General features: G+C 45.8%; 1 protein-coding gene across 4 annotated transcripts in view; it reads left to right on the forward strand.

Moving 5' to 3' along the window:
- Positions 1-5,982: 5,982 nt before the first annotated feature.
- Positions 5,983-12,078, forward strand: part of HGF (hepatocyte growth factor) — a 58,157-nt gene continuing 52,061 nt past the window's right edge. For 2 of the 4 annotated variants that reach the window (XM_028746061.2, XM_028746062.2), the window contains exon 1: positions 5,984-6,264. In XM_028746061.2, the coding sequence (XP_028601894.2) occupies positions 6,198-6,264 (67 nt within the window). In that variant the 5' untranslated portion in view covers positions 5,984-6,197. Of the gene's footprint in view, positions 6,265-12,078 lie in introns of all 4 variants that reach the window. The other 2 variants (XM_028746063.2, XM_028746060.2) reach the window with 2 other exon arrangements.

Raw genomic sequence — 12,078 nt, forward strand, 5'->3', positions numbered from 1 at the left:
TAGACTTTTTAATTTTGCCAGATTTTCACCACTGATGAGCATTCACCTGTTTCCAAACCTGGCAGCACAGTACTATGAATATTAACCAGAAATACGTCTCAATGTGTTTAAGGGACTTTCTCCCTAGTAAGTTTCAGATAGCAGCTCAGGTATATAGCAATCAGGTACAGAGAAATCAAATTATGCATATGTACATGTGAACTAGCCTTTTACATTCCACGACACCAGGCTGAAAGTCCTACTCAGAGTAGACCCATTTAAGTTAGTCATGTCTATTAACTTCAATGGGCCGATTCTGAGTCAGGCGAGGATTGAATACCACTTATTGAACTAAGCTTCTGCACACAAGACTTTCATCTACAACACTTTGCTCAAGCCAAATGTGACTTCAGGGACCATTCAAACAGAAACTGCATATCTAACCTATGGGATAATTCTTACTTTCCTACCTGCTACAGTGTCATGTTGGGATGCGGGTGGTGCTGTGGTCTAAACCACTGAGCCTAGGGCTTGCCGATTAGAAGGTTGGTGATTCGAATCCCTGCGACAGGGTGAGCTCCCATTGTTCGGTCCCAGCTCCTGCCAACCTAGCAGTTTGAAAACACGTCAAAGTGCAAGTAGATAAATAGGTACCGCTCTGGTGGGAAGGTAAATGGTGTTTCCATGCGCTGCTCTGGTTCACTTAGTCATGCTGGCCACATGACCCAGAAGCTGTACACCGGCTCCCTCGGCTAATAAAGTGAGATGAGCACCGCAACCCCAGAGTCGTCCGTGACTGGACTTAATAGTCATGGGTCCCTTTACCTTTTACAGTGTCGTGTCAGATCCCACTCCATGCTGGTTCATGTTAAAAGTATATTCTTGTGATGCATCCAAGCTCCCCAATTTTTTTCTGTATGTATTCTCTAATTTATTATATTTTGACATTTTGAAATCTCTGTTCCCTTTCCCAAAAGCAATGGGCTGTGACTGCAATATTATGTACCTACTGAAGAGACAGTCCCATTGAAATCAGTGGAAATAAAAGAGGTATTCCACACCATTTTATGGGAGTGTGTTTTGGACTAAACACCTCAGAAAATACCACCTTACTCGGATTATTCATTCAGTGGTGGTCTCAAGAGAATACTTCCAATTTCTGACAGTGGGTAGGTGAAGATAAATATGGTTGTGGAGAAACGAAGTTTGGCAGCACTTTGAATAAGCACTTAGGCAAATAAAGGCAAAATAACGTGATACAACTCTGAACAGAACAGAGCTACCCTGAGGCCTTTTAAAGCATGTGGCAGGATATAAATTGAATAAGCAAACAGAAATTAAGTAGAAGTTGCAGGAGAAAAACAACATTAACAATCTAAAACTCAACAGAACACTTGAATGTGGAAAAAAATTGCTTCACTGATAAAATTTCTCTGGATTGCCAGACTCAAGTTGTAAAGGTAAAGGTACCCCTGCCCGTACAGGCCAGTCTTGACAGACTCTAGGGTTGTGCGCCCATCTCACTCAAGAGGCCGGGGGCCAGCGCTGTCCGGAGACACTTCCGGGTCACGTGGCCAGCGTGACATCGCTGCTCTGGCGAGCCAGAGCCGCACACGGAAACGCCGTTTACCTTCCCGCTAGTAAGCGGTCCCTATTTATCTACTTGCACTCGGAGGTGCTTTCGAACTGCTAGGTTGGCAGGCGCTGGGACCGAGCAACGGGAGCGCACCCCACCGCGGGGATTCGAACTGCCGACCTTTCGATCGGCAAGCCCTAGGCGCTGAGGCTTTTACCCACAGCGCCACCCGCGTCCCACTCAAGTTGTACATATGTATAAATAAGCCATATATCCTAAGGACACCAAAGTCTCTGCAGTGTCTCATCTGTGAAAGGAAACGCAAACTGTGTCTGGAACCCCTGGAATCTCACACCACTCTGAGATTGGGTGGCATGCAACAGTAGCAATACCATTCACAGACTTCTTCTTTCTGGCAGGCCTCTGTACCTTTAAGAACTGTGTAAAACGCAAAAAATGCAATACCTGCAAGCTTTCCCTTGCGGTCCCTTCCGCCTCTACAATTCTATCATACTATGATTCCCAGAATTGAAATGGCAAGCACCCACTCAACTACGTAGGGAAGAACTGAATTCTACTTATCTGATAATGGGAGACAACCACATTGTGTTTTTTCACCAATTGCACTCGCCCTCTAAAATAATGGCCGGCCATATCTCTGCTCATTTGCTACTAATAAGTGTTATCTCTTATGCCAGGGGTAGGCAAGCTGCAATCTAGTGCTTCATGCAATTTGTGGTCTCTGCAAACCTCCGGCAAAAGCCATCTGTGCCTTCAATCCTAGCACTGGCTTTAGAAAAAAGAGAAACCAGTGGCTGTCCACTTTTGGCTCCAGCCCTGCCCACCTTCAGCCCTGCCCACTAACATGCAATGGACAAAAGGTTGCTCCCCCCTGGTCGCTACTACCTCTGCATTCAAACACACTGCAAACATCAGGTTGTAGCCAATGTTAGTCATACTCAGAGCATACTGGGGAAGAAGGTTGATACATCTGAGTTTGGACACTACTCTGACTGACAATCAAGGGGCTTCTGCCCTGGCAAGTCTGTTGCAGGTTTGGGTGGGTGCCTGCTATTTAAGAAGATATGCAGCTTTGGGGTACAGTCGAGTCAATGTGAGTGGGATTTCAAATCTAATTGTACTGTTACTGGGCTTCTTGAGATTTGTGTTCATGTTAAAGGGAGCTTTGTTTTGTAGCATACCCCATTCTGAGATGGGGGTGAAGTCAAACTGTTGAAAGGTTAGAGCCCCTGTTGTGGCTGTAGAGACAGGGGCGAACGAAGGCGTCATGACACCTGGGGCGGGGCGTCGCTACGTAGGGTGCATGCGCCGTACGTAGCGACGCCACACATGCACTGTACATAGTGGTTTGCCGGCGCTCCAGTGCCGTACGGACGGTGCCGGGATCCCTCTGTTGCTCCTATAGCTGTAAAGGGAGGATCCTCTACATGCGACTGTAGCGGCGACGGAGGGATCCCACCGCTGTCCGTACGGCGCTCAAACGTCGCTGGCAGCAAACCACTATGTACAGTGCATGTGCGGTGTTGTTACGTACAGCACATGCGTGTGACACTGCACATGCAGTGTACATAGCGGTTTGCTGCTGGCACTGGGATCCTCTGCCCGCGGCTGCAGCCACGAATGGAGGATTCTCCGCATGTAGCTGCGGCAGTGTGACGGCTACTTGCGCCACCGCGAGCCCCCGTCTTGTCACCACCCAGACATGGCCTTCTTGTCACCCCCCAGACATGGCACCCCTCCCGCCCCCCCCCATTGCGACACCACTGTGTAGAGACCAATGCAGAAGAGACATGTTTTGTTGCAGCTGGGGCAAGTGAAGGCATCTGGTTTTGCTGCTGCAGATGCACCAGGGCGTTTCTTCTCACTCCTCCTCTGGTCACTGTTATGGATGCACAACTTGATTGCCTGTCTCCAGGCACTGAGGTCGCCTGCAAGGAATTCTCACATGGCAGGGTTGATGTTGCCGGCCTTCATGTCCCATTTGCAAACATCTTTGTGATGCAGAGTGGGTCTGCCAACAGGCCTGGTGCCTGAAGCCAGCTCCTTGGGGATCCTGCCACCTTCCATTCTGCAGACATGACCAAGCCAGTTCTTTTGCCTAGGCTGCAAAAATGCTTAAGAGCAGTATTTTTTTTAAGTGTTCTAAGGGAGTATGAGTAGGCTAAAGTAACTATCTGGGGAATGGGAGGAAAAGGGTCAGGAGTCCTATAACAATAACAGCTGCTTTGGAACCATAAATGCAACAGGTGATGTTCTCTCCATCACCACCACATTCCCTTGCTAAGCATGTACCTGCAGAATTCCTGCCCACCCTGCAGCAATTAAAAAAGGAACAGGAGCCCAACTGCTGAAAACATCCTGGCTCAGGCCCTGTTGATGCATTCAGCAGAATCAAGCGGTATTTCTCTTTACCCCACCAGGGCCACTTTAAGTTGTAGATGGGAGTTTACATTTCTGAATGTTTCTGCAAGGGACAAAAAGAAAGTAATACAGTGGTACCTCTGGTTAAGAACTTAATTCGTTCCAGAGGTCTGTTCTTAACCTGAAGCTGTTCTTAACCTGAAGCACCACTTTAGCTAATGGGGCCTCTTGCTGCCGCCGCACGATTTCTGTTCTCATCCTGAAGCAAAGTTCTTCACCCAAGGTACTATTTCTGGGTTAGTGAAGTCTGTAACCTGAAGCATCTGCAACCCGTGGTACCACTGTAAAAGCAGTGGGAGCAGTCTTGGTCTATTAATGTGTATTATTTAAAGAATTAGGTGTCTATCCACCCTTCCTTCTAAAAGCCCAGCGTGGCATTAGAAAAATTCCAAAATCCAGAGTTGGGCAATATAATTATTGGAATAATCAAGCTAAGTGTGACAAGATAGTGAGCACGACTTTGAGTTCTCCAGCCTAGACCCCAAGCTAAGGTGGGGTGAGCTCAACACTCAAGTCAGTTGTTTTCGTCCCTGCTCTCCCATTTTTCTTACATCCATCCTCATTATGTGTCCTGCAGAACTGGAGTGATACCTCACTATTTTATCAAATGCTGGGTGGGACTAATAAAGGTATTGCTGCACTGTAATAATAATAATAATAATAATAATAATAATAATAATAATAATAATAATAATTTTTTATTTATACCCCGCCCTCCCCAGCCAAGGCCGGGCTCAGAGCGGCTTACAAGCAATAATAAAAACAAGATGAATGATTACAACTTAAAAACAAAAATAAAATACAACATTAAAATAATGGAACATTAAAATATTAAAATGTAGCCTCATTGCAGGAGGAGAAGGAAAAGAAAAAAGAAAGAGAGGGAGGGAGGGAATCAAACTGTAGATGTGGGGATTTCCCCACCCCATTATAAAAATAAAAACCCTCCCCTGAATATAGAACCATAGAATCTTCTGTTGGAAGGGATCCTGAGGGTCATCTAGTCCAACCCCCTGCAATGCAGGAATCCTGCCCACAAGCTTGAACCCCCAACCTCCTGGTTAACAGCCAGACCCACTGAGCCAGAGAGTGTAGAAATATGGGCATACTCACTGGCAGGAAAGCTAGCATAGGAGAGATCAGGGTTCAAATCCTCACTTGGCCATTAAGCTCACTGGGTGACCTCAGGCGGGTCACTCACCCTCTCAGCCTAACCCACCTCACAGGGCTGTTGAGAGGAGATGTATGGACCCTTGGCGGAAAAGCGGGCTGTGTCTTTGCAAACTAGTGATGTATGGAAGTGAGAGCTGGACTATCAAGAAGGCTGATCGCCGAAGAATTGATGCTTTTGGATTCTGGTGCTGGAGGAGACTCTTGAGAGTCCCATGGACTGCAAGATCAAACGCATCCATTCTGAAGGAAATCAGCCTTGAGTACTCACTGGAAGGACAGATCGTGAAGCTGAGGCTCCAAGACTTTGGCCACCTCATGAGAAGAGAAGACTCCCTGGAAAAGACCCTGATGTTGGGAAAGGTGGAGGGCACAAGGAGAAGGGGACGAGATGGTTGGACAGTGTTCTCGAAGCTATCAGCATGAGTCTGACCAAACTGGGGGAGGCAGTGGAAGACAGGAGTGCTTGGCGTGGGTCCAGGGGGTCACGAAGAGGCGAACACGACTAAACGACTCAACAACAACATCTTTGCAAACGGATAACTAGATAAAGCGTCTTCCTGGCCCGCTCCTTTTCTAGGGGCAGGGCGTTCCGCAGGCCAGCCTCTCTGTCTGCCCCTCCTCGGAGGGGTCCGCTGACACGTGCTTGCTCCCCGCGTCCCGCCAGCCTCGTGCCTCGGGGCTTCCCCCGCTGAGCCTGGGCGCGTGTCGTCGGCGCCGCGCCCGCCTCTCTCCCTCCCCCGTCGGTGTCTGCGGGGGTCCCTGCGCCCTTCGCGCTTCCCTCTCTGGACTGGCTTGGAGGAGAGGCGGGGAGAGAGAGAGAGAGAGAGAGAGAGAGGGAGGAGGGGAGTGTTGTCTAAACACTTTCTTACCGTAAGAGGGAGTTGGGACCCGGAGCTTTCCAGTTAATCACACAACAAAACTTGGCTCATCGCAATAAAAAGCAGCAGCTCGGCTCGCTCCGTCTCCTCTCTTGGCCGGCTGGGCATCTCCTCTTCCCTCCGCTGCGACCGAAGCCCCTCCAGCCCCCATGTGGACCAGCCGGCTCTTGCCCCTCGGACTCTTCCTTCACTCCATCAGCAACATCCCTTGGGCAGGTGAGTTCGGCTCCTGGTTTTCCTTTTCCCTCAAGGAGCTGCTCGGTCGTTTGCCACTCGGGACTTCTTGCCTTTTCGTTTTCCTTTTTAAACAAATGTGCTTGTGTGCATTGGAAGTTCCGCACGTTTGTGTTGGGAACACGCGCACACGTGCGTGTGAACGCGCGCGAGTATGCATTTACGGGAGAGGGGGGGATATTGAGAATTTTCTGTACTTATGATGTATCCAAATGCATGACGAGATCTATTTCTATGTTTTTTTTCTGGCGAGGGGTGTCCGGAGGGCGAATGAACGTGTGAAAAGCGCCCGGCAACTAAAGGGTTAAGTTTGTTTTGCGAAGTCCCCTCCCGGGACAGGGCTAAAGCTACACCCCCTGATCCGTGTCCCAGGACGCTTGTAGTAGGGCATCAAATCATTCAGGTGTCTGGATCGAATATGGTTCCCTTTTATCCATGCCAGAAAGCGACAGCGAAATAAAAATCCGCCTCAAAGCAAACCCCGTTATCCTCTCTGAGCAAGTGAAGGACCAGTGGGAGACTTGGCTGGGTTGGAAATCAAAACAGAAATGTATTTTGCCCCACCTAAGTGTTCCTGTAAATACAGTAGATCTAAAAAGACTTCATGGAATCTGTGCAGGAAGATAACTGTGGATGTTGCTGCAGAATTTGTCTTGTTCTGTGTAAAGGCACTCCCATGTGCACAGTTTTCGGAGCCCAAAGACCTACATATGTGCAATCTTTGTGAACTGGACAGATTAGCAGATCTAAGGGGAAGCGGGAGAGTTATTTCACTGCTTGTTTCTAGGCTCTCTCAGCTGTGATGGGGCAAGAGGAAACATCTGTCCCTTATTGCAGTGTAATTGATTACATGTTAAGCAGTATGAGGACAACAGTGAGCATCCTAACCTCAGGAGACCTAGTTCCAAGGCTTGGAACGAACACCTCAATGAGGGCCATGTCCTTGTGTGTGCCCAGTGCAGTAAACTGTCTATTTCTGGACCCAGTTAATTAACATTTCATCTCCGAGCCAATCAAGTTCCCGAGGCTGTGGAAAGTAGGAAGAGCAAACAATAAGCAATCAACAACTGGAAACTGCTGACTTGGTTTTTTGTTTTCTGAGTGTCTTCCATGGGACTGGAACACCGGAGGGACGGGGCTTGTATTTCTCCGTTGTTTGGGGGATATTTTTTTATTATAAAGGAAACACGTTGGGTTTTTGTCCCTCTTTCTCTTTTTTGAAGTTAGCTAAGGCAAATGTTGTGGAAACAGATATACCTGCTTATCGGTTTGGAACCACGTGTACCTTTTTTGTAGATAACTTTGACAGCATGATGGAGGCACTTTGCTAACTTCCTCTAATTTATTTATACATCCTATTAATGCAGCTTATTTATACAGCTGTGTAGAGTTGATAGTCCAGTAGTTTGTCTGATACGAAGTGCTTTTTCTATTTATTTATTTTAATGACGGTCCAGGTGAACTTTAGTTTCCGTGTCACTAACATGATCTCCCCCATACTTTCAGCATCCTTCTTGTCCTACCGCCTCTCTCTCCTGCAATCACTTTTAACATTTGATACCAGTTAATGTGATTTAGGATGAAGACAAGTTTTTATTTCATTTCCATCCCCAAAGTGCATCCTTGGATGGACAAATTCCATTTTATTTCAGTCTTATTTATAGAATATAAATATTTCACATGCTGGGGAAAATAATAGATTGACTCCATACAGTATTATAAACACAAATATCCCCCCCCCACCATTAATTTTCTTCTTAATTTTTTGTTATGGAAAGTGTTACTTTAATTTTTGCTACAGGGTTTATATTAACATTCTTAATATCAGCTCTCAAAGAAATAGATAGAAACTCCAGAAGCTAATCTAGTTGATCACTGCAAGTGTCTAGGAATCAAATAGTCTTATTACATCATGGTTATTCTGCTGTTGGATGTCTGGGTTGGTCTTGGATTGGCCAAGTTTTAAATATATAAACATAAATGTTTATACTTGCAAAGTAGGTTTTTGTTTGTTTCAACCAAGAGCAAGACCTCTGTTATACATCACAACTTATTTGAATTGCATCACATTATTGAGGGCATGTGGGGGGACTTCAATTATAAAAATGCATGCTGACTTTTTCAGTTGTGAGTTGCTCTAGATCGCTTTGGATCTGGATCGCTTTCAAAATATACATTTCATATAAGTTATGAAAAATCACAGATAAAAGTTTGTGACACTTCCCCGAGCTTTTAGAAAATCTGTTGTCTATATATCTTAGTGACAGTAAACTTTAGATTATAATTGCTCCTAAATATATTTTTGTGATCAACTAATTAAAAACATGACCCCCTTTTAAACCTTATATTTTGGATTTATTAAATTATGGTAACACTTTGGTGGTAGAATCTGTTGGCCAAATTTCTTCATAGTGGATTAATGCTACACCCTTAGCTCAACCCTGTGCATTAGATTAGTTTGAGAGAGAATTATTAAGTCAAGGCCATCTTTGAGTTGGAATAGGAATCTGCTGCATCCCATTCTCTCTGCAAGGGTGCTGTATTTGATGTGCACCAGGAGATCTGGGAACTGTAGACTTTTAAATTGTGCTGACCTCACAAATTCCCAGCACCCTTAGCAACCTGCCGTTCCCAGGATTTCCCCTGGCTATTAAAGAGGTGTAAGAGTGCTTTAAATGTATGGTGTGGATGCTTTTGCCACGACCTCTCCAGAGTACTCAGACTTCAAGTGTGTAAATAAACCACCTAACAAGGAAGCTGAGTTTCCTGCAAACATGCCTGCTCCTGGTCACATTTCATGGCATTTTCCATGTGACTCATGTTGCCACACATCACAGAAGAAGAAAATCTGAACTTTGGTCAATCAAAATATTCAGAAGCATAGTAGAGATTTTGCTGTGTCTTGTTGGCTCTGTGTTTACATAACTACATGTCATTAGCCTGCAGTGATTTATTCTTTCAGCTGTAGATTATTATTATGCCGTATGCTGTCAGCAGTTAAAATGATATTCTGCCAGTCTGAAGACTGTATTCTTTTTGGATAATGGAATCCATTTGGTGAAAAGTGCCAATAGCTGCTTATTGGTCACACACACACACACACACACACAGAGAGAGAGTGAGAGAGAGGGGGGAGTCCTAAAGCACAGAGCATTTGATCCCCTTTATCAGAGTTCCCCCCTCCACTTTTCCTATTTAAAGCTATTTTTGTGAGCAGAGCAGCATGAGGAAAGTGGAGCTGAAGAGCTCAAGATTAGGATGTTGCGTAAAAACTGGAAAATCATCCACTGAAATCAAAGAAAGGAAAGCCTCTTAGTGGGGAAAGCTTATCTCACTCTATAACATGGTCTAAAGCTAGAGTGGAAATGTGCATTCTCTGTTATAGAGTGAGGGATCTCTGCTTCTGAGGGCTGATGGATAGGTGTGTGAAGGCTGTTCCTCATGAAACTTTTTTTTTAAAAAAAAATGGGTATAGATATCAGAGAACAAAGTGCACACACACACTCTGTGGAATTTGGATGACAGATTTTAAAAGGCAGGAAAATGACAGTTTTGCTGCAGGTTTGTTTGTTTGTTTGTTTGTTTGTTTTTTTAAACACCCCTATGTGTCTACTGTGAGCAAAACGTAGTTGAACACCACCCATAATGATCAAGTATATAGAAGAACAAGTCTTGCTGGAGCAGAACCAATATGGCTTTTGCAAGGGTAATTCCAATACAACGGATGCCACCAAGGAATCCTAAGTAAGCTTAGCAGTCATGGGATAGCAAATGGCAAATGCATTTCAGTGCAAACAACTGTAAAGTGATGCATCTCAGGGTTAAAAAAAGAAAAAGAAAATTACATATACAAAAATGGCTGGTGCAGGGCAAGAAGAAACTTGCTGTCAGAATCATAGAATCATAGAGTTGGAATAGACCACAAGGGCCATCGAGTCCAACCCCCTGCCAAGCAGGAAACACCATCAGAGCACTCCTGGCATATGGTTGTCAAGCCTCTGCTTAAAGACCTCCAAAGAAGGAGACTCCACCACACTCCTTGGCAGCAAATTCCACTGTCGAACAGCTCTTACTGTCAGGAAGTTCTTCCTAATGTTTAGGTGGAATCTTCTTTCTTGTAGTTTGGATCCGTTGCTCCGTGTCCACTTCTCTGGAGCAGCAGAAAACAACCTTTCTCCCTCCTCTATGTGACATCCTTTTATATATTTGAACATGGCTATCATATCACCCCTTAACCTCCTCTTCTCCAGGCTAAACATGCCCAGCTCCCTTAGCCGTTCCTCATAAGGCATCGTTTCCAGGCCTTTGACCATTTTGGTTGCCCTCCTCTGGACACGTTCCAGTTTGTCAGTGTCCTTCTTGAATTGTGGTGCCCAGAACTGGACACAGTACTCCAGGTGAGGTCTGACCAGAGCAGAATACAGTGGCACTATTACTTCCCTTGATCTAGATGCTATACTCCTATTGATGCAGCCCAGAATTGCATTGGCTTTTTTAGCTGCCGCGTCACACTGTTGGCTCATGTCAAGTTTGTGGTCAACCAAGACTCCTAGATCCTTTTCACATGTACTGCTCTCAAGCCAGGTGTCCCCCATCTTGTATTTGTGCCTCTCATTTTTTTTGCCCAAGTGCAATACTTTACATTTCTCCCTGTTAAAGTTCATCTTGTTTGTTTTGGCCCAGTTCTCTAATCTGTCAAGGTCGTTTTGAAGTGTGATCCTGTCCTCTGGGGTGTTAGCCACCCCTCCCAGTTTGGTGTCACCTGCAAATTTGATCAGGATGCCCTTGAGTACATCATCCAAGTCGTTGATAAAGATGTTGAATAAGACCGGGCCCAAGACAGAACCCTGTGGCACCCCACTAGTCACTCTTCTCCAGGATGAAAAGGAACCATTGATGAGCACCCTTTGGGTTCGGTCAGTCAGCCAGTTACAAATCCACTGAGTGGTAGCATAGTCAAGACCGCATTTTACCAGCTTCTTTACAAGAATATCATGGGGCACCTTGTCGAATGCCTTGCTGAAATCAAGGTAGGCTACATCCACTGCGTTCCCTTCATCTACCAGGCTTGTAATTCTGTCAAAAAATTATTTGACCAGAATTAGCTATTTTTTGGAACAGCAAGTTTTGCAGTCTATAGTCATGGATACAGAGGACAATGTTGGTGCTGATAACCAGACTCCAGTAAGCAGGCAGTCCAGACCTGGGGAAGTGGGGACTGGCTGGGGTAGGGAACAAGCAGAATTCAAGAGGGAAACTGCTTGTGGGGAATTGTGCTCACGTTGATTCTGCTTGCAGTTTTTCAAATAGGCATATTGGAACACCTCGGCTTCAAATGCACATGTCATCTTTAGTTAATATGATCTGATAAATATTGTACCCATTATAAGAAATCCACAGTGCTGGAAAGGAATCCAGTGGATATTCAATCACAGGGATAGCCAATTTGGGGCCTCCAGTTATTTGTGGACTACAGCTCCTCAAATCCCTGTCCATTGATTCTGATGGCCAAGGCTGATGGACATTTAGTCCACAACATCTGGAACGCACACACTGAATGGTAATATAGAGCAAGGCAGTCGTATAGCTTGGAAGGGTGTGGCCCCAGGTACATTTTTTTGAGGTACAACTAGGTGCCCCCATGACAGGCTCCATCACTGAGGCCAGAGCTGCGGGGAAGGAAACCGCACCTGGATTGGGCCTTTGGGGCCTGGATCCAGAATGCAAGGGAGCTGTGGAGGCAGCTTCCTTGTGCGATGGTCCAACGCTGCCGGCCTAAGCTACCCAATGAGTTCG

This window comes from Podarcis muralis, chromosome 10 (genome assembly GCF_964188315.1).
Source record: "Podarcis muralis chromosome 10, rPodMur119.hap1.1, whole genome shotgun sequence".
Classification (NCBI taxonomy): domain Eukaryota; kingdom Metazoa; phylum Chordata; class Lepidosauria; order Squamata; family Lacertidae; genus Podarcis; species Podarcis muralis.